Source organism: Acinonyx jubatus, chromosome B3, assembly GCF_027475565.1.
Source record: "Acinonyx jubatus isolate Ajub_Pintada_27869175 chromosome B3, VMU_Ajub_asm_v1.0, whole genome shotgun sequence".
NCBI classification, from domain to species: Eukaryota; Metazoa; Chordata; class Mammalia; order Carnivora; family Felidae; genus Acinonyx; species Acinonyx jubatus.
In genome coordinates, this window is record NC_069386.1 from 60,268,186 (window position 1) to 60,291,148 (window position 22,963).

Here is a 22,963-nt window from a genome sequence, read left to right on the forward strand (position 1 = left end):
TTTTAATGTCTATTTTTGAGAGAGACATTAGGAGCAGAAAGAGAGCGACACACAGAATCCAAAGCAGGCTCCAGGCTCTGAGCTGTTAGCACAGAGCCCAATGCAGGGCTTGAACTCACGAGCTGAGAGATCATGACCTGAGCCGAAGTTGGACGCTCAACCAACTGAGCCACCCAGGCACCCCTTGACTAATTTTTATGGGACTGTTTAACTCTCATTAATATACAGACATCTCTACATTTTCTGGACATACGTCCTTAGTCAGATATTGCAAATATCTGTTCTCTCACTGTACCATACATTTTCACTTGCTTAACGTCCTAAAGACATGAATTTCTCATTTTTAACTAATAAAGTGTATTAATCTTTAATGATTATTTTCTTCTATTATACTGAAATCTTTTCCTAATGTGAGACCATACATATATTCTTGTATATTACAAGAGTTGGATTATTTAGCTTTTCACAATTAGGTCTATAATCTCACAGACATTATTTCTATGTATAATGAGTAAATAAATGAACTTGTGGCTTTTTCCCATGTGGATATTCAATGAGGCTACTACAGTTTTAAAAGATCATCCTTTCCATATTCCTCTGCCATTTCCTCCAAATTAAGTGTCCATATATATATCTGAATCCACTGTATCCTCTCCATTCTGTTCTACTGACCTATTTACTTTATACTCAAGCCAGCATCACCCTGTACTACATGTGGTCATTTTATAAGTTTTGATATCCAATACAGCAAACTTTGCCACCTTGTCATTGTTCAAGATTACCCTGGCTTTACCCTGGCTATCTCTAGGTCCTCTGCATTTCCATATAAATTTTAGAACTGGCTTTTCAAGTTTCACATAAAAAACTCTGTCAAGATTTTGATTAGATTGTAATGAAATTACAAATAAAAATGAGAAGTGACATCTTTATAATATTGTTTCACTTGCTACCCACCCCTGAAAATCAAGAATGGATGTTAAGGGGTGCCTGGGTGGCTCAGTTGGTTAAGCGTCCAACTTTGGCTCATGTCATGATCTCACGTTTCCTGAGTTCGAGACCCACTTCGGGCTCTGTGCTAACACCTCAGAGCCTGTAGCCTGCTTCAGATTCTATCTCTGTCTCTCTCTCTCTCTGCCCCTCCTCCGCTCACAATCTCGCTCACTCTCAAAAATAAACATTAAAAAAAATAAAATAAAGAATGGATGTTGAGAGGATTCTGGGAAGATGAAAGAACAGGTAGCACCAGGAAATCTGCCCATTTATAAACAACTGCACAGGCAAAATCTGCCTAATGTAACTATTCTGGAATCCTAGAGTCTATTGGAGGCTTGCAACTTCTGAGGCAAGATTTGGGGACAGTAAATGGTCCTTAACTGTGGTCAATTTCAGTTCTTAGCACAGTAGCAACTGCCCATTCCCCATCTTCATCATCTCTTCATTCATGTCTAGTCACTTAGCAGGCAGCGGCACGTGTGTTCCTGAAGTAGCCTGCACAAAGCTCGAGGGAGCCAGAGTGGGCAAAGAGAGTCCTATCCTCCATCAGGGGTCTATGCTCTGACCACTGATTGCTTCTGATCAGAGGTGCAAAGAGGTAGGTAGGCAGCCACTATTGTTGCACCTCCCCGCAATACTGCAAGCCCTTCCTCTTCTGTCTTAAGTGACTTCCAAGGAACCAGCACCCTTCACCCCCATCAATTTTCACTTTTTCCCCTTTGAAGAGCCAGATATTAAAGACAAGGACATTCAAAATCAACTGCAAATACAAGAAAACTTAGATAGTGACTATGCATGCCAACAAAAAGGCTCAGAGAAGATCTGAAAACACAAGTTTACATATACTTCAAGATGATCATTAGCACAGACTACCTACAACAATCAAAACAAAACAAAAGCAGTAACAAAACAAATAAACCCTGGGAAAGGAGGAGAATCTGATTCCAGAGTTACCACATTATTAGATTCAAATGTCCAGTGTTCCAGTCACAAAAAAGACAAATATTGAATGATTACACTTAAATTAAGTACTAAAAGTAGCCAAATATCATAAAGACAAAAAGTAAAATGGTGTTTGCCAGGGGTTGGGGGAAGAGGGAAATGGGGAATTATTCTTTTAAAGGGTTCAGTTTCAGCTTCAAAACATAAGGAAAGTTACAGTGATAATGCTTGTTACACAACAGTGTGAGCATATGTGGTACCACTGAACTGTGCATTTAAAACTGGTTAAGATGGTAAAGTTTATGTTGAGTGCATTCTATCACCATAAAAATAAATAAAAACAGAGGTGTGCCTGGGTGGCTCAGTCAGTTGAGTGTCCAACTCTTGATCTCGGCTCAAGTCATGATCTCATGGTTTGTGAGATGGGAGCCCCATGACAGGCTCTGCACAGACAGTATGGAGCCTGCTTGGGATTCTCTCTCTCTTCCACACTCTATCTGCCTGTCCCCTGTTTGCATGTGTGCATGCTCTCTCAAAATAAATAAACTTTAATTTTTTTTTTTCCAACGTTTATTTTTGGGACAGAGAGAGACAGAGCACGAACGGGGGAGGGGCAGAGAGAGAGGGAGACACAGAATCGGAAACAGGCTCCAGGCTCTGAGCCATCAGCCCAGAGCCCGACGCAGGGCTCGAACCCACGGACCGCGAGATCGTGACCTGGCTGAAGTCAGCCGCTTAACCGACTGCACCACCCAGGCGCCCCCAAATAAATAAACTTTAAAAAAAATATATTTTTTTTAATGGATGTTGAATTTTCATCAGCTTTACAGCATTTCCTGATATAAAATTTCTTTCATGTTGTTAATGTGTTTTGAAATATTCTACATCATTTTAAATAGCACGGTACCCATTCGTAAAGGTATATAAAACTTTAACATAGATTGTACAATAAATTCCATTTTTCAGTATTCAACAGCCTTCAATACTCCTATATAAGTAAACCTATTTTTTTTTACAGTTTTATTGATAAATTTAGTACCACATATACAACATGATGAACTGTCACATACATATACTCCTGTGAAACCATCACTACAATGAAGATAGTGAAGGCAACCATCACACCTCCAAGAATTCCTTGTAACTGTAATTGGGTAACTTCTTTGTAATCCCTCCATCTTTCCCTCTGAGTCCAACATCCATCCTAACCATTGTCCAGGCAACCACTAATCTATGTATTAGTTTCTATTTCTTTTTTACACAGATGTAATAAAAATGTTAACTTTAGGGGGTGAGATTGAAGCCAAGTGCTTATCATTCAGTGTAATTATTCTAAGATTGATCTTGTTCCTGAGTGTGTATCAATAGTTTTTCATCTTATTGCTGAGTAAGATTCCATTGTTTCTATCTATACCAATGTCTTTATCCATTAACCTGTTGATGAACACCTAGGTTGTTTTCAATGTTCTTGCTATTATAGATAAAGCAGTTATGAATACCTATGTACAAGACTTCATGTGACATACACTTTCACTTCTGTTGAGTAAATACATACAAATGAAATGACTCCATTGTTTGACAGACATATTTTTAACATTCTAAGAAACTAGCAAACTGTTTTCCAAAGTGACTGTACCATTTTACATTCCCACCAGTTATGCACAAGAGTTCCAAAGGCTTATGTTTTCATCAACATTTAGGATGGTCACTCTTTGTAACATTAGCCAGTTAGTGGTATATGGTAGGATCTCCTTGTAGGTTTTTTTTCTGGCTGGGTACAATAGGCTTTAATATATATAACACAGTATATAACATGGTAGGGATTCCCCTAAGCCCCTCCTCTTCTTTGGGGGATCAGAGATGGAAATTGTACAGACATCGGGAGATTCTCAGCATCTTGGGGGATGAGTTGGGGCAAGGATTCCCCACCTCTCTTTTCTAGATCTTGCTGGAGCTATTGGTCCAGGAGGCTCTTACTCCTTAGAAGCCATGCAGACCATATCGTCTACCACTCAGTTACCGTCTACCACTCAGTTACCGTAGCCAAATTTATTCTCGTAACAGGAAATGAGTCTGGCAAAGCGGTCAATCATGGCAATGTTACCCGTAGCATCAAAGGTGGAAGAGTGGGTGTGAGGGTTAAAGTTGCAGAAAACAATCTGGTCCTCGGTATAGCCCAGGTTGCCCTTGAAAGGAGGCCCTCTGATACCTGTTTACACTGACTTTTCCCATCCTGTCTTGGGGACACAGCTGTCACTACAGCAGAAGATGTTGCTATCTGTTGATCAGGGAGGAGGGCTACCTTATGGTTTTAATAAGCATTTTCCTAATGATGACTGATGACAACCATCTTTTCACGTGCTTGATCTAGTGTCTATATATCTGCTGTTAAGTGTTTCAATTTTCTATTTTTTAAATTCTGCTGTCTTCTGAGTTTTTTAAGTATTCTGAATGAGTTTTAAGAATTCTTTATTATAGATACATGTCCTATGTTGGCTGCATGTTTTTTATAGTATTTCTCTTAGTTTATGGCTTCTCTTTTATTGAACAGACCTTCTGAAGAGCAAGTTTTTTCAATTTCATTACACTTTTTGACATTTACAATTGTGGTTTTGATGTCCTATTCTAAACATCTTTATGAGCCACAGGTCACAAAGGATTTTTTCCCTTTATTTTCTTTTAGACATTGTATAGCTTAAAGCACATATTTAGGACATTAACTTTTAGATCTTGAGCTAATTTTTATCTATAATGTAAAGTTATGATTGAGGTTCTCTTTTTATTTTTGGAGGCAGGGAAGGGCTGTTTCTAGCTATCCAATTAATTGCTCCAGATCCACCTGTTGGGAAGATCATTATTTCCTCATTAAAAGGACTCGGAATTGTGTCAAAAACTCACTGGTCTTGTATTTTTGTGTAACAATTTTTGAATTCTCTCTTCTGTTCCACTGATCCTTATGTCTTTTTTTACCCAAATTACTTTTCAGCTCTACAGTAAGTCTTAAAATCAGATAGTCTAAGTCTACCAACTATGTCTGCCTTTATCAAAATTGTTTATCAAATGACTATTCTAAATACTTTACTTTTCCATATAAATTTTATAAACAAGTTGCAAATTTCTAACAAGAAAAGCCTGCTGGGATTTTGACTGGAATAGCATCAAATTTAAATATTAATTTGTGGAAAAGTCTATCTTACCAAAAGAGTTTTTGGATGTATAACAACAGTCTACCCCTCCATTTATTTAGGTCTTTTAAAAGTGCTCTCAACAAGGTTTTCCAGTTTTTAGTAAAAAAGTCTTAGGCAACTTTTGTCAGCTTCATATTTAAATGTTTGAGTTGTTTGGATGCTATTCTAAATGGTACTTTTTATTTCAATTTCCAGTTGTTACTACCATATATATAAATATACAGTCTACTGATATTACTGTATGCTACAAACTCGCTAAACTAACACAGTTCTAATAGGTTTTTTGTAGATTCCTTAGGATTTTCCTGTCTATGAATAAAGCCAATTTTACTTTTCCCTTTCCAATCTGGATACATTTTCTATTTCATGCCTTACACCACTGGCTGAGACCTCCAATATGATATTAAATAGACAAGGCAAAAGAAGACATTCTTCATCATTTCTAATCACTGGAAAAAAGCACTCTTTCATGATTAATATGTTGCTTGTACAGGTTTTCATAGCTGCTCTTTATCAGACTATGAAAGTTTCCTTCTATTCCTAATGTGCTTAAGAATTTTTACCAGAAATTTGTCAACTGAGTTTGTCAAGTTGTGAAAATATCTATTGAAATGTTAATATGCCCCCCCCAAGTATGCCCCCCCCACAAGTATGGGGGCAGGCAGTTACTTATTTCTTAAGTGAGTATGGTAGCTTTGTGTCTTTCAAAAAACTTGTCCATTTCATCTAATTTACTGTCATAAAATTGTTCCTTTATTAAACTTTGAATGTCTGTAAGTAATATCATTTATCATTTCTGATACTGGTAATTTGTGTGTTCTTTTTTCCTAATCAGTCTGGCTACAGATAGCAATTTTATTGATCTTCCCTTTACATAGGTAACTTGTAGATACACATCTCCAACAAAACTCTGGGTGGGCTAAGAAAGCAGGAATGCCATGTTTATCCTTTCTCTTGGTACCACCCACAGTAGCTAACTAAGCACAGTACCTTCACATCATCAGCATTTTTTGACCAAACAAAAGCATAAATATATGATAATCAAGTGAAGGCCAAATTTCAAAAATCATACTGCATACAGTAGGAAAAAAACATGAAGACTTTTAAGCCAGATAAACTTGGGTTCAAATCTCTACCACTCCCTTAAAACCAAGGTGATCTTGGGGAAGGAGTTACATAAACTCCCTAAGCACTCAATTAGTGTATCTGTAAAATGGAAAAAACCTTCTTATAAAAGGTTGCAAGATTTAAATGATATAAACCCTATCAAGTGCTCTGCATAAAGACTGTTTAATAATGGTAATTTCCCTCTGTTCACACCAATGGATTAATGGACCAATATTAGCAGAAAATCTTTAAGTCTACTACAAGGGGAAAAAATGTATTATTAAATGCCACAATTTCATGCATTGTAAATATTAACTTTTCACTTATACATTAGCTACAGAATGAATACATAAACATGCAAAATCTCAAACTGTACAAAAGGAAACGAAAAACAAGTCTTACACCATACCCAGTGTCACATCCCTACAAGTGATTACTTTTACATTTGTGTTCCGTTTTGGTGGTTATTTCAGTAATCCTAAATTAAACATTTTGTCCTCAACTTCATGATTTAGCAGTAGCTACAGACTCAGTGTAATGAAAGATAAGGAAATTAGCTTCCTAAAACTCTCAACTTGTGTCTGCTACACTTTTACTTTATATTGCTAATTTCTGTTCTAAAACTGTATTTAGACTTTTAGATATTCATTTATATCAATTCTAAAAACAAACAAAAAAATCAATTAGCTTACAAAAGTATGCCTATGTGATTCATCCTTGCAGAGTCAACTAATGTGACTGATCCCTTAGCGGAGGAAATGTACTTCTATATTACTAAATTTGCTCACCTGATCCAGATGAACAGATTCCGTTTTCCTCTATCCTTCCAGACTGCTCAAAATTCTACCAAAAAATGTACTGATTTAGGGGAGTCTGAGTGGCTCAGCCCATTAAGTGACTGACTCTTGGTTTCAACTTAGGTGATGATCTCATGGTTTGTGAGATAGAGCCCTGTGAGTGTGCAGCCTGCTTATGGTTCTCTGTCTCCCTCCCTCTCTGCCCCTCCCCTGCCACTGGTGTGCAGATGCTCTCATTCTCTCAAAAAGAAATAAACTTAAAAAGAAAAAAAATTACTGATTTATAGTGGAACCATAATTTTCCTATACAAACTTTAACTTCCAGTGTTAATTGCGTTTCCTTAAAATATCTACTGAAATGATAATATATCTTTTTTTTTTAAGTATGTTATGGTAATGATGAACTATACTGTTTATTTTCAAATGTTAAATCATTTGCATGACCTTCACCTAACAATGAATTATCCAAGTTATTTTTTATTTTGAGAGAGAGTGCAAGCAGGGGCAGGGCAGAGAGATAGAGAAAGAGAAAGAGAATCCCAAGCAGGCTCCATGCTGTCAGCACAGAGCCCAACTTCGGGCTCAATCTCCTGAATCATGAGATCTTGACCTGAGCCAACATCAAGAGTTGGACAGTTAACCAATGGAAACACCCAGGCATGCCTTAACCATGTTATTTCTTAAAATAATCAATTACCTCCTTAAAGATAGTTTTCTCAGCATCTTATTATTTTCCACTTTATATCAGACTAGTTGCTTCCTTGTCTTCCTATGTAGTTGTCATCCTAAGATAATTTTTCCCATCTTAGACGGGGTCCATTCTTCACTAAAGGTCATCTCCTGCTTCTTGAATTTCTTTTTCATTTTCCAGAGCACAACTTCAAGAAATTCCAAGAAGTTTCTAAGAAGCCAACCTCATGCATCATTGTATGTTTTAATATATCTTTTTTTGTTTTGTTTAACATTATTTATTACTTCTTAGAGACAGAGCACGAGCAGGGGAGGGGCAGAGAAAGAGAAAGGGAGACACAGAATCTGAAGCAAGCTCCAGGCTCTGAGCTACCAGCACAGAGCCCGATGCGGGGCTCGAATTCGCAAACCGGTGAGATCATGACCTGAGCCAAAGTTGGACACTCAACCAACTGAGCCACCCAGGCGCCCCATAAAATATCTTTAAGCACAGACTTGATTTATAATTTTGTTGGCTGAGAGCTCTAAGTTGAACATTCACCTGATCCCCACCCGAATCAGGTTTTCAAAATAATTCAAACATCCAGTATAACAGCGTGGTCCAAAATCTGGAATGTATACCAAAAGCAGTTCTAAGAGGGAAGTTTATAGGAACACGGGTCTACCTCAAGAAGAAAAATCTCAAACAATCTAACTTTTACACCTAGAGGAGCTAGAAAAAGAACAACATATAAAACCCAACCTAGCAAAAGGAAGGAAATAAGAAAGAATAGAGCAGAAAATAAATGACAAAGAAACTCAAAAAAAAAACAAAAAAACAAACAAAAAAAAAAAACAACAAAAGAACAGACCAATGAAGCCAAGACCTGATTCTTTGAAAAGATCAACAAAACTCATAAACCTCTAGCAAGACTCATTTAAAAAATAAAAAAATTAAAAAATGACCCAAATAAGCAAAACTGATTAAAGGGGATAAATAACAATCAACACCACAAAAATACAAACAACTGTATCAGAATATTATGAAAACTTACTTGACAACAAATGGGACAATTTATAAGAAATGGATAAATTCCTAGAAACGTGTAACCTACCAAAACTAAAGCAGAAAGAAACAGAAAATTTTAAAAGCCCAGTTAACTGCAATGAAAGTCAATCAGTAATCAAAATACTCCCAAAAAACTAAAATTCAGGACCAGATAGCTTCACTGGCTAATTCTACCAAATGTTTAAAGACTTAATGCTAATTCTTTTCAAACTATTCCAAAAAATATAAGAGAAAGGAAAACTTCCAAATTCATTCTATGAAGTCAATTACCACCCTGATACTAAAACCAGATAAAGATACCACAGAAAAAAGAACTACAGGCCAATCTGTTTCATGAATACAGTTGCAAAAGTCCTCAACAAAGTATTAACAAACAGAATCAGATGATATATTGAAAACAAACATAAACCACGGTCACGTGGGAATTTAATCCCAGGATGTAAAGGCGGCTCAATATTTGCAAACCAATCAACATGATACATCACATCAATAAGACAAAGGATGAAAACCATTATGATCATTTCAAAAGATGCAGAAAGAACATTTCACAAAGTACAACATCTATTCATGACAAAAACTCACAGCAAAGTACATCTAGGGGGAACATATCTCATAATAAAGGCCTTATATGAAAAACCCATAGCCAATATCGTACTCATTGGTGGAAAATTGAGAGCTTTTCCCCTTAGGTGATGAACAAGACAAGGAGGTCCACTCTCACCACTTTTATTCAACTTGGTGCTAGAAGTCCTAGTCTTAGCCACAGCAATTAAGTAAAATAAAGAAATAAAAGGCCGCTGGGGCACCTGGGTGGCTCAGTTGGTTAAGCGTTCAACTTTGGCTCGGGTCATGATCTCAGGTTCATGGGTTCAAGCCCTGCATCAGGCTCTGAGCTGACAGCTCAAATACTGAATGAAGCCTGCTTAGATTCTGTGTCTCCCTCTCTCTCTGCCTCTTCCCCACTCACACTTGGTCTCTCTCTCTCAAAAATAAACATTAAAAAAATTTTTTTAGAAATGGGGCGCCTGGGTGGCGCAGTCGGTTAAGCGTCCGACTTCAGCCAGGTCACGATCTCGCGGTCCGTGACTTCGAGCCCCGCGTCGGGCTCTGGGCTGATGGCTCAGAGCCTGGAGCCTGTTTCCGATTCTGTGTCTCCCTCTCTCTCTGCCCCTCCCCCGTTCATGCTCTGTCTCTCTCTGTCCCAAAAATAAATAAACGTTGGAAAAAAAAAAAAAAAAAGAAAGAAAGAAATAAAAGGCAGTCTGGGCGCCTGGGTGGCTCAGTCAGTTGAGTGTCCGACTTCGGCTCACGTCATGATCTCGCAGTTTGTAAGTTTGAGCCCCACATCAGGCTCTGTGCTGACAGCTCAGAGCCTGGAAAGTGCTTCCGATTCTGTGTCTCCCTCTCTCTATGCTCCTCCCCTGCTCACACCCTATCTCTCTCTCAAGAATAAAGAAAAAATTTAAAAAAAGGAAGGAAGGAAGGAAGGGAGGCAGGGAGGGAGGGAGGGAGGGAGGAAGGAAGGAAGGGAGGAAGGGAGGAAGGGAGGAAGGGAGGAAGGGAGGAAGGGAGGAAGGGAGGGCAGTCAAATTGGTAAAGAAAAAATAAAAGTTTCACTATATGCAGATGACATGATACTATATATAAAAAACCAAAGGACTTCATCAAAAAATTACTAGAACTAATAAGTGATTTTAGTCAAGTCACAAAATACAAAACCAATGTAGAGAAAACTGTTGCATTCCTATATAATACTAATGAAGCAGCAGAAAGTGAAATTAAGAAGAGGAATCCAGGGGCACCCGGGTGGCTCAGTCAGTTGAAAGTCTGATTTTGGCTCAGGTCATGATCTCGTGGTTTGTGAGTTTGAGCCCCATATCAGGCTCGATGCTGTCAGCACAGAACCTGCTTCAGATCCTCTGTCCCTGTCTCTCTCTCAGCCCCTCCCCTACTTGGGCTCTCTCAGAAATAAATAAAACATTTTTTAAAAAAAGACAACAAATCCACTTCCATTTGCACCAAAAACAATGCAATATCTAGGAATAAACTTAACCAAAGAGGTGAAAGCATCTAACTCTTGATTTCAGCTCAGGTCATGGATCTCACAGTTCCTGACTTAGAGCCCCACATTGGCCTCTACAATGGCACACAGAGCCTGCTTGGAATTCATTCATTCTCTCTCTCTCTCTCTCTGCCCCTGCCCCCAGTTCCCACACACTCTCTCAAAATAAATAAATAAACATTAAAAATTTTTAATTAAGTGGGAATGCAAGCTGGTGCAGCCACTCTGGAAAACAGTATGGAGGGTCCTCAAAAAACTAAAAATAGAACTACCCTATGACTCAGCAATTACACTACTAGGCATTTATCCACAGGACACAGGTGTGCTGTTTCAAAGGGACACATGCACCCCCATGTTGACAGCAGCACTATCAACAATAGCCAAAGTATGGAAAGAGCCCAAATGTCCATCGATGGATGAACAGATAAAGATGTGGTATATACATATACAATGGAGTATTAGTTGGCAATCAAAAAGAATGAAATCTTGCCATTTGCAACTATGTGGATGGAACTGGAGGGTATTATGCTAAGTGAAATTAGAGAAAGATAAAAATCATATGACTTCACTCATATGAGGACTTTAAGAAACAAAACAGATGAACACAGGGAAGGGAAACAAAAATAATATAAAAACAGGGAGGGAGACAAAACAGAAGAGACTCATAAACGTGGAGAACACACTGAGGGTTACTGGAGGGGTTGTGGGAGGGGGGATGGGCTAAACGGGTAAGTGGCATTAAGGAATCTACTCCTGAAATCATTGTTGCACTATATGCTAATTTAGATGTAAATTTTAAAAAATAAAAAAGAAAAGAAAAAAATTTTAATTAAAAAAAAAAGAAAAAAAAAACTAGATGTATCATAATTCCAGATTTCAAGTTATACTACAAAGCAGTAATAATTAACACAGTATGGTGCTGACATAAAAACACATAGACAGCTACATGTCAAAGAATGAAACTGGACCACTTTCCTAAACTACATCACAAACAAAAGTAAACTCAAAATGGATTAACGACCTAAATGTTAAGACCTAAAACCATAAAAATCCTTGAAGACAATAAAAGCAGTAATTATCAGCTGTCGCAAAACTTTTCTATATATGTCTCTTGAGGCAAGGGAAATAACACAAAGTAAACTACTGGGACTACATCAAAATAAAAAGTTTCTGCAGGCATCTGGGTGGCTCAGTTCGTTGAGCAACCAACTTATGATTTTGGCTCAGGTCATAATCTTGTGGTCGTGAAGATAGAGCCCCACGGCAATCTCTCTGCTAAGTGTGGAGCCTGCATGGGATTCTCGCTCTCCCTCTCTCTGCCCCTCTCTTGCTCACGTTCTCTTTCTCTCAAAATAAATATTTTTTAAAAATAAAAATACAGTGGGGCACCTGGGTGACTCAGTCGGTTGGGCATCCAACTTCGGCTCAGGTCATGATCTCGCAGTCCCTGAGTTTGAGCCCTGCGTTGGGATCTGTGCTGACAGCTCAGAGCCTGGAGCCTGCTTCAGATTCTGTGTCTCCCTCTCTCCCTGACCCTCCCCCGTTCATGCTCTGTCTCTCTCTGTCTCAAAAATAAATAAACATTAAAAAAATTTTTTCAAATGTAAAAATAAAAGTACAATAAAAAATTTCTGCACTGCAAACTGAAAGGCAATTTACTGAATGGGAGAAGATAACTGCAGATGACCTATCCAATAAAGGGGTTAGTATCCAAAATATATAAAGAACTGATACAACTCAACACCCAAAAACTGATACAACTCAACACCCAAAAACCAATAATCCAATTAAAGAATGGGCAGAAGACATGAACAGACATTTCTCCAGAGAAGACATACAGACCATGGCCCACAGACCATGAAAAGATGCTCAACATCACTCATCATCAGGGAAATGCTATCAAAACTACAATGAGATATCACCTCACACCTGTCAGAATGGCTAAAATCAAAAACACAAGAAACAAGGATTGAAGATGATGTGGGGAGAAAAAAGGAACCTTCTTGCACTGTTGGTGATGCAAACTAGTGCAGCCACTCTGGAAAATAGTATGGAGGTTCCTCAAAAAGTTAAAAATAGAACTACCCTATTATCCAGAAATCATACTACTGGTATTTACCCAAAAAATACAAAAATACTATACAAAGGGACACATGCACCCCTATATTTACAGCAACATTATTTACAACAGCCAAATTATGGAAGCAGCCCAAGTGTCCTGATGAGTAAAGATGTGGTATCTATATATATACACAATGGAATATTATTCAGCCGTAAGAAAAAATGAAATCTTGGCATTTCCTAGATGGAGCTAGAGAGTATAATGCTAAGCAAAAGTCAGAGAAAAACAAATACCATATGATCTCATTCATATAGAGTGTTGCTAGAATGTCTTTATCTTCAAAATTAAAAAAATACTAATACATTAATAAATGGACTTAAAAATAGGTAATATGATCTGCAATTATTTGATGGGAGATTTATACTAGGGAATCGTTTCTCCCCCATATGGCTAGCCAGTTGTACCACTACCTACTGACAATAAATCCTTTCCTACTGGCTTAAAATGTCACCTATAATTTAGTAAACTGAAAAATATTTACATTTGGGTCTTCTTCTAGTCTCTGCTGCCTATTTTATAAACAGTGCCAGGCTATTCTAACTGCTATTTCAGTGTTTAAATAAGATACTGCCTCCATATACCTAAATGATCTTTATAAAAATAAGATTCAAAAGGTTTAGAATGAAATACAATATAGAATTATTAGTTTAGTTCTATCTATATCTCCTTAATGAGTTTTCTCCCATTTTGCACTTACGGCAACCCTTTTCCATTTCAAAATAACGAGTAAGTTACAGAAGCCACATAAATATGAAAACTGTGTTATCTGTAGGATTTATTAGTTTGATTTCTTGGTTAATGCATTTGCCCTGTGTCTTATCCTTAACCTTAATTAAACTCCAAAAGCCAGCCAATTATCATAGTATTTTTTGTTTTTCCCATTGGTATAGAACATTATTAAGAAACATGACTTACTATGCTCTAGGAGCCATCAGTTTTCTTGTACTGTTAGGGAAGATGAGGAAAGGAGAGAAGGTATTTTTGTTACGACTGTTATGAAAAAGGAACAGAAATAAGGAAGAGTTCTTAGAGGTGAAATGTTACTGAGACCAAAGCCAAACAAAATTATACAGGAAAACTAGAAGACAAAGAAATCTTTCAGTCTGTTTTGAAAAAAAGACAGGTAAGGAAAAAAAAACCAAAAAACTACGGATGATTTAGAGGAATTGTAGAGGAAGAAAATGAGAAAGCAAAGAGTCAAACAAATGATGGAAAAATGTATCTCGAAAGGACATGAAATTTCAGATTAAAAGATTCCACTGAATAGCAGGCAGTAATAACTTTAAGAAGATTTTATCTAAACGCATCCTTCTGACATTTGTACCATTAAGAATAAAGAAGGGGTGAGGGGCGCCTGGGTGGCTCAGTCGGTTAGGCGGCCGACTTCGGCTCGGGTGATGATCTCGCGGTCCGTGAGTTCCAGCCCCGCGTCGGGCTCTGTGCTGACAGCTCAGAGCCTGGAGCGGGTTTCGGATTCTGTGTCTCCCTCTCTCTGACCCTCCCCGTTCATGCCCTGTCTCTCTCTGTCTCAAAAATAAATAAACGTTAAAAAAAAAAAAAAAAGAATAAAGAAGGGGTGCCTGGGTGGCTCAGTAAGTTAAATGTCTAACTTCAGCTAGGGTCATGATCTTGCCTTTCATGAGTTCGAGCCCCACGTTGGGCTCTGCACTGACAGTTCAGAGCCTGGAGCTTGCTTCAGATTTGTCTCCCTCTCTCTCTGTCCCTTGCCTGCTCACACTCTTTCTCTGTCTCTCAAAAATAAACATTAAGAAGAATTTTTCTTTTTAAAGAATAAAGAAGATATCCTGAACCCTTTTAAAGGGAAACCCCTTTGCCTAGGAAGGATTTAAAATCAATTTGAGGGGGATGCCTGGGTGGCTCAGTCAGTTAAGCGTCCAACTTCAGTTCAGGTCATGATATCACAGTTTGTAAGTTCGAGCCCCACGCTGGGCTCTGTGTGGACAGCCTGGTGCCTGCTTTGGATTCTGTATCCCCCCCCCCACCGCCCCGTCCCTCCCCTGCTCATGCTTGCGCTCTCTCTCTAAAACAAAAACAGTTAAAACAAAAGAAAAAGAAAATCAATCTTAGGGGCACCTGGGTGGCTCAGTCAGTTAAGTGTCTCACTCTTGATATCAGTTCAGGCCCATCTCACGTTTCGTGAGATCGAGCCCCACACCAGGTTCTGTGATGACAAGCACAGAGCCTAGCCTGCTTAGGATTCTTTTTCTCCCTGTGTGCCCCTCCCTTGCTGGCACTCTTTCTCTCAAAAAAATAAATAAACATCAGAGAAAAATCCAGTGTTGAGTATGGAAAAATTGGCACTCTCCAACTAATGGTAAATGTGTTCTTGGTAAACCCTAGAAAGATCTATAAATCTTTAAAGTTCTCTGTCACAGAAATTCCACTTTTTTTTTTTTTTAACTTTTTTAATGTTTATTTTTGAGACAGAGAGAGACAGAGCATGAATGGGGGGGGGGGGGGGTGGGCAGAGAGAGAGGGAGACACAGAATCGGAAGCAGGCTCCAGGCTCTGAGCCATCAGCCCAGAGCCCGACGTGGGGCTCGAACTCACGGACCGCGAGATCGTGACCTGAGCTGAAGTCAGACACTTAACCGACTGAGCCACCCAGGCGCCCCAGGAATTCCACTTTCAATAGGCTACCATGAACACGAATGTTCAACACTGTACTGTTTATAATAAAATACAAAAAGGCTAAATGCCCAAACAAAAGGACTATAATATGAAGTTATTAAAGCTAAAATTCTAATATAGATCTATACTTGTTGATACAGAAAATAGAACATAACTTTATGATAGCAAATTTATAAAGGTTATAATACCACATACACAGTAGTTTCATTTCTATAGGACCCTATGTATGCACACAAGTGTATTAATAGAGAATCCTGGAGGAACATACACTCAAGTATTAAACATCCACTGTGATTGACGTTTACACTGATATGACAAGCAATAGCAAATGTAAATATACACTGCCAAAAAGGGGAGTGTCAGTCCCCTAATAATCTAAGAAGCAAAAAAAATCTTCGGGGCACCTGGGTGGCTCAGTCGGTTGAGCATCTGACTTTGGCTCATGATCTAGTGGTTCAAGAGTTCAAGCCTCACAGTAGGCTCACTGGGGTCAGCCTTTCAGCACAGAGCCCACTTCGGATCCTCTGACCCCCTCTCTGCTCCTCCCCGACTCATGCTCTCCAATAAATAAATAAACAAACAAGCAAGCAAGCAAAAAAATCTTCGATTACATGGCAAACTTATATTCAATATATTTGGACAAAAAAATACAGGAGAAAGGAAAAAAAATCAAGGATGGTATAATATGTAACTTGGTGGGTCTACATATTTTATGAAAAAGGAAAAATCAGCATTTCAAAATAGCATGTTTTAACGCTTAGAACTCAATTATGCCCTTCTCCTATCCCCAAAACTCCTATCACATGGTGAATAGCTCCAACAAGGACCAGAGTCTTCTTGCAAATTTCTTCGTTTAGAAAATAATGAGATGTGTTAGTTGACTTCATTGTGGTAATCATCTCACAAAGTATACATGTGCAAACTTCCATGTTGTACACTTTAAGTACATGCAATTGTACTTGTCAATTATACCTCAATAAAAGCTGGGGTGGGGGGGAATGGAGAGAAAATTATGTATTATACTGATCACCTGTATATTGAAAGAACATGGGAAGAGAAGGGAAACACAATAATGGGTGAAACTTAAAGGCATTCTGAAGTCCAAATGAGAGAATGATTCAAATTTAGCACAAAAAACCTATCCACAAAAGAAAAATTGTATTTAAGAAATTATATTTAAGAAAGGTGTGTGTCTGTGTCCATGTGTGTTTATGTTATCATATAAGCCACAAAGAAAGAACATTTAAGGATGAGAATTTCTCAAAATTCTTACTAGATCACAGATTAAAGGGTTAAAGTAACAGTATCATTTGAAATAAATAACCAACCTTTTCTAAAAAATGAAACTATAGTGTTTTAATTCTCAATTAATACTCACTGTATTCCAGCTTCTTTCTCCTCTTTTTCTCTTTTAATTGTTCTTCCTCCTCCCTGACTCCCTCTTCTCTTTCTTCTCTTTGCTCCTCTCCCAAAGCATCATAAAATACTGGATCACGATGAGCAGCCTTCCTCTGGAAATGTTTAGATTTGGATCCTCCTTTAACAAGTACAACTTTTCTTTTCAAACAAGTGCATCCGAACATGCAGTCTGGTCGGCGGCAGTGAGCAGGCTGGCGCTTCTCCAAAGCTAGACTGGAACACACGCAACCCAATCGACAGAAGTCATTGTTGCATGGAGGGGCTCGTTTCCTTATGATTGTGTGGATGGGTTTAGTTTTGAGAGATGCCTAAAGTTAAAACAGAAAATTGTAAACTGATTAAATCATGCTCCCATACCACCAACAGCTTACAAGTCATATATTGGTCTGTCTTTTCAGACTCTGAATACTCAGTATTAATGGCACAAGATTAGCAGATTTAAAGGACAAAACATGAATGTAACCAGGACTCTGAACAATCTCTCATTTAAAAAAAAAAATTTTTTTAACATTTATTTATTTTTGAGACAGAGAGAGACAGAGCATGAACAGGGGAGGGGCAGAGGGAGACACAGAATCCGAAACAGGCTCCAAGCTCTGAGCTGTCAGCACAGAGCCCGACGCAGGGCTCGAACTCACGGACTGAGTACAATCTCCCATTTTAATGCATAGCAGAGACAAGAGAATATTTTAATTAATTATGAGCCAAAATATCAACAATGATGAATTTATTCTCAATAGAAACTACACATAATATTCTAAGGCAGAGGTTGACAAGACCCACAGGCAAATCTGGCCTGTTTCATAAATAAAGTTTCACTGAAACACATAATGTTTACAGCATAACAGCAGCACAGAGTCGAGTAACTGCAAAAGAGTGTGTATGGCCTACAAAACCTAAAATATTTACTCCCTGGCCCTTTAAGGAAATAGTTTGCTGACATGTGCTTTTTAGTAACTAATCAAAAATGGATAGAATAATATGTGCACAACTGTCTTTAAAAATGATTAATAATAAAGGGCACATTGTGTGTTCAATCCCAACATCTGATGATCTTCAGGTCAGGAATTTAGTCACAGAATTTAAAAATGAAAGGTAAGGTACACAAATTTCATGACAAAAGAATAGTCACTTGCTATTGTACCATTTCACATGCACCAGAGGCTTCTAAAATAAGTGAATCAATAATAAGTGAAAAAGTCTTAATATAAAATTTTATAAAACTTTTATAAAAGCTTTTTCTCCATAGGTTTATAATATTTTTTAATTTTCTGAAATGTAGTATGTTTTAAGGAGAACTTTCAAAGCTGTTTTAACACGATAAGCAACTGTACTTGCCCACATGCTAGAATATGAAATTAGAGACTTTCAGAATGGCCAGATGACTTTATATAGGAGAGACACATCATCCAAAACCACAAATGTACTGTCTCCCTCTACTGGCAGGAGGGGATCTACACTGGAGTGTCTAGTTAGAAAGAATAACAAATATGGAAGACAACATAATCTCCTTATTTATCACTAAGGTAACTAAATGCTGATCCTCCTGCCATAAAGCCCAGCCCCAGTGCCCCACACTAACCTAATTTTTCCAACCATAAACTAATACGCTTCTGGGAAACAACAGATACTTACTTGAGCAGTAAGTAGAGTTGTTAAGGATACATCTGCTCGCTCTTCAGTGATATAGGTCCTTGGTTTTCCTTCCCAAAGTGCACAGTCTTCCAGGTCCATTAGCTTCACTTGAGATTTAGACAAGCCTGCAGGGCGAGTTCCCTGTTGCTGCTGCTGCTGCTGCTGATGTGCCTGCCGCAAACTAATCTGCTTTGGAAATGTATTTTCATCTAAAGTTGGCACAACAAAGTTATTCACCTGATTTTCTGAGATAGTACTTGAAGAATTCTTGGCAGTCTTATCTCCTGGAATCATATGAGCATGTTTCTGCTTTGGTGAAACAGGGTATGGTAAAATGGATTTATAAGATGATTTAGTTCGGCCACTGAAAGTTGCCTGTTTGTTTTGAGATTTTGTCTTTCGAGAGGCAGGGGGCAAAGAATGAGGCTTCAAAGAATAGGAGGTAGAAGGGGAAACGGTAGATTGCTTCTTTAGTACACTGTCAAGCGTTCGTACATAGCTGGTACTCTTGGTGGGAAGCTGGTATACCACAGGAGATGTGGGAGCATTAGAAGAGAAACCCATGCTTGTTTCCATCAGCTTGCCTTCATTTTCCAAGTACTCATCAAGCTTATCACTGCAGAAAGCAGAACGGTTTTTCAGGGGACCCTCTGAATTTCCACCTAGAAATAAAGAGATGCAGATACTTTAAAATAGGGCCAATCTTTAGATCTCTAGGAAAATACACTTAAAAAGGCTGAGAGCATTAAGTTACAAGCCACTGAATCTTCCAAACTATCCCTCCTTAGAAGGAAGAAAAAAATATAAAACCAAGTGAAGAGATTGAATCATACATTAATTACATTAAAATCTGTTACCCAAAATTACCTCATTACATATATTTATCATTAATTTTTGTGAAGTGCTAACAATAATTAACTGAAAGATAAGAGTCTACAACCTTTGACAACTTATAACCTTGAGAGAAACCACACTTAAGTAAAAACATAAGAGCAAAAAATGTATGTAAATCAAACCTCAAGAGAACACCAAGAGATTAACAGATTAACAGATTGCAGTACCTGCAAGTGTAGTAGACAGACAAGCATTATATTATTTTAACAATGTACAAGAATTCAAAGATGAGAAAACTATTTTGGACACAGGGTAAATTTATCTGGTTAGAATGTAAACTGCAAATAAGAGCAGTGGGAAAAGCACTAAAAAAGATCAATACGCATATAGTCAAAATGTTTGGATTAGAAGTTTACTTGGAAATGTAATGTTTTAAGGAATCACTCTACAGCTCTTAAGTACACAGTTATGAAGTAATAATTGAGAATGATACTTACCAGAACTGCAGGAGTTACAGAAAGGAAATGCAATTTAAAAAGGGTACAGGGATTATTTAAGCCTGACATGGCTAGGGATATGGAACATGGGAAGGAACAGAAATCAGCAAGACAATTATTTTCAGTTTATCTGAAGCATGTAAAGAAGAGAGGACGAAAAACAACCATGACTTAACTTTTAACACAATGCTTTGGCCACATGTTTCAGAACATATTTGCAATTTCTTTAAAAAGCTGATTACCTTCATTCCTAGATGCAGAAGCACTATGGAACTTTCCTCTCCATCCCTTGATTTTGGTGAAGTCATTGGTCTTCCCTGTCCTAGAAACAAAGGGAAATCCAGCATCTATAAAAGAAAAAGTAAAACAAAATGACCAAAATTCAAACCAACCAATATTTAATATCTAATTAGTTACTAAGGCTATTTTTAAATTTATTTTGAGAGAGAAAGTGTAAGTGCAGTAGAGGCAGAGACAGAGGAGAGAGAGAATCTCAAGCAGGCTCTGCACAGTGTGGGTCTTGAACTCACGAACAGTGATATCACTTGAGCTGAAATCGAGTTGGATGCTTAACCAACTGAGCCACCCAGGTGCCCCGAATTATTCACTAAGACTTAATCTGAAATGTATAAACCATTAAGACTACGCCACTAGGTAAAAGATTTAGAAGATCATCCTAGAGGTGCACACACTCTCTCTCTCAAAATAAATAAACATTAATAATAATAATAAAAAAGAATATCATCTTACAGGTCTCTAAACAAAGGTAGTTTTTTATTTATATCAAACGTTGACTTTACAAATGTTACACACTCACCAGGAGAAGCAGGGTTGGTTCCTGTAAGGTTCCAGAAAGGAAAGCTAGTGGCTGGAGCCAAAGGTAGCTGTACTCCCAAGTATTTAAGATCAATGCTCATTGTCGGATCCACTGAATTCAATTTTAAGCCCACTACAAGAAAAAAGAACCACAAATCACACTGGTTGGTTTTGGTTTTGTTTCTTTTTAACTTTTGGGGTGGAGAGAGGGGATATTACTAGAGATAAAGGGAGAGAGGGAAGAGCAGAAATGAAATAAAATCAAAAAGTGGCAGACAGGCTTTAAGGTGACCCATGATCCTCACCTCCTGGTATTACACATTTGTGTAATCCTCTCCTCTCCTCCCTTGAGTGTAGGTAGGGCCTGGGGTTTATTTCTAATAGGCGGAATGTGGCCAAAAGGATAGGATGTGTGTGAATAGTGTGTATGTGATAATATGAGTGCATGTTACTAAAACTGCAATGATATAAATTCTGCCAACAACCTGACAGAAAATCAAAGGAGATCCATCCCCAGTCAAGCCTCTGATGAGAAACCAGACCTAACATCTCAATTAAAGCCTTGTGAGACAGAAAGCAAAGGGCCCAGTGAAGCCTTGCCAAACTCCTAACCCAAAGAAACCGAGACAGTATGTGTGCTAACTTTATGGCAATGTGTTAAGCAACAACAGATAACTAATACATAAACATAGTAAAATTAAGATCATTTGTGCTTTAACCCTTTGTGATCCAGAGACTTTCTAGGGCCTTTAACACAAATTGGCCACATACTAAGCTTCTGGCCTGAATTATGGCTGCAAATCCCCTAATTATTATCAATGATACTAATGGTTAACTGAGCCTATAAATATTATGGCTTATTTGTGGTTACTTAAGAGGCAATCTTTTGGGAAAGTATTTATTTAGCATATCCTTTTATAATTTTGTGGGGTTTATCTGCTTAACATATTAGATCTGAGATTTGTCCATGTTGACAGATTTATCTCTAGATCATTTATTTTCAGAGCTGTACACTACTCCAGATTATGAATATATAGTACTCCTAATTTATTCATCACTCTACTGGAAATGAGAATTAGGTTGTTTCCTATTTTTTTATTAGAGTATAGTTGACAATGTTACAATACCACTAACTGTATTTCTTATGCTGTACTTTTCATCCCCATAACTTACACATTCCATAACTGGAAGCCTGTATCTCACACACCCCTTCGTCTATTTATTTCCTACTTCTAACAATTATATTACTGGGCACCTGGATGGCTCAGTCAGTTAACCATCTGACTTGACTTTGGACATGATCTCACAATTCATGAGTTCAAGTCTGGCATCGGGTGAGCTCAGGCCCCACTACAGGTGGGCCCCGCTTCTCTCTCTCTCCCTCTCTCTCGGACTCTCCCTCACTTGTACCCTCTCTCCCTCTCTCAAAAACAAAAAAAATTACAAACAATGCTTTACAATGTAATTATACCATTGTGTACAAGTGAACATGTGTGAGACCTTCCCTAATGCATTTAGCTTTTCCTTGTGGCATGTGCCCAGGAATGGAATTGCTATATAATGGGGTCTGTTTATCTATCAATTGTATTGAATGTTGTGAGTGCTCAACATATTTGTGGCTTCCCAAAATATTTTGAATACCCTTCCTCTAGCAGATAGTTTTACCCATTAACTCCAACCTCTTCAAGGCAGGTATTTTAAAAACTCACTTTACAACTTCCCTTGCAGTTTGCATGCAGTCATGTAACCCAGGTTTTGCCAATCAGGTGTTCCCATGAAAGACCTCAATTTAGGAGAGAACACCATGAAGAGATACTCTGCAGAATTGTGTAAATGAGGGCAACAGTGTTTGCCCAAGAATTTTTAAGTTTGTTTTTTGAGAGAGAGAGAGAGAGAGAGAGCACCAAAAGGAAGGAGCAGAGAGAGAGAGACAGAATCCTAAGCAGGCTCTGCACCCTCAGTGCAGAACCCGATGCAGGGCTCGAACTCACAAACCTTCAGATCATGACCCAAGCTGAGATCAAGAGTCAGACGCCTAACCAAATGTGCCACCCAGGTGCCTCTGGCCAAGGATTTTTTAGAGGTAAAAGTAACCAAGGTCCTAGTTATAAGTATACTGTGTTCCGTGTCTATACTGAAATGGTGGTGATTGTCCATTGTT

General features: G+C 38.1%; 1 protein-coding gene across 24 annotated transcripts in view; it reads right to left on the bottom strand.

Annotated features, from left to right (window-relative positions):
- MGA (MAX dimerization protein MGA) overlaps positions 1–22,963 on the bottom strand; it is a 166,543-nt gene that overhangs the window by 35,918 nt on the left and 107,662 nt on the right. For all 24 annotated transcript variants that reach the window (XM_027066982.2, XM_027066981.2, XM_027066984.2 and 21 more), the window contains exons 6-9: positions 20,804–20,935; positions 20,229–20,333; positions 18,656–19,317; positions 16,980–17,328 (exon numbers count right to left, since the gene is read on the bottom strand). In XM_027066982.2, the coding sequence (XP_026922783.2) occupies positions 16,980–17,328; positions 18,656–19,317; positions 20,229–20,333; positions 20,804–20,935 (1,248 nt within the window). The remainder of the gene's footprint in view (positions 1–16,979; positions 17,329–18,655; positions 19,318–20,228; positions 20,334–20,803; positions 20,936–22,963) is intronic.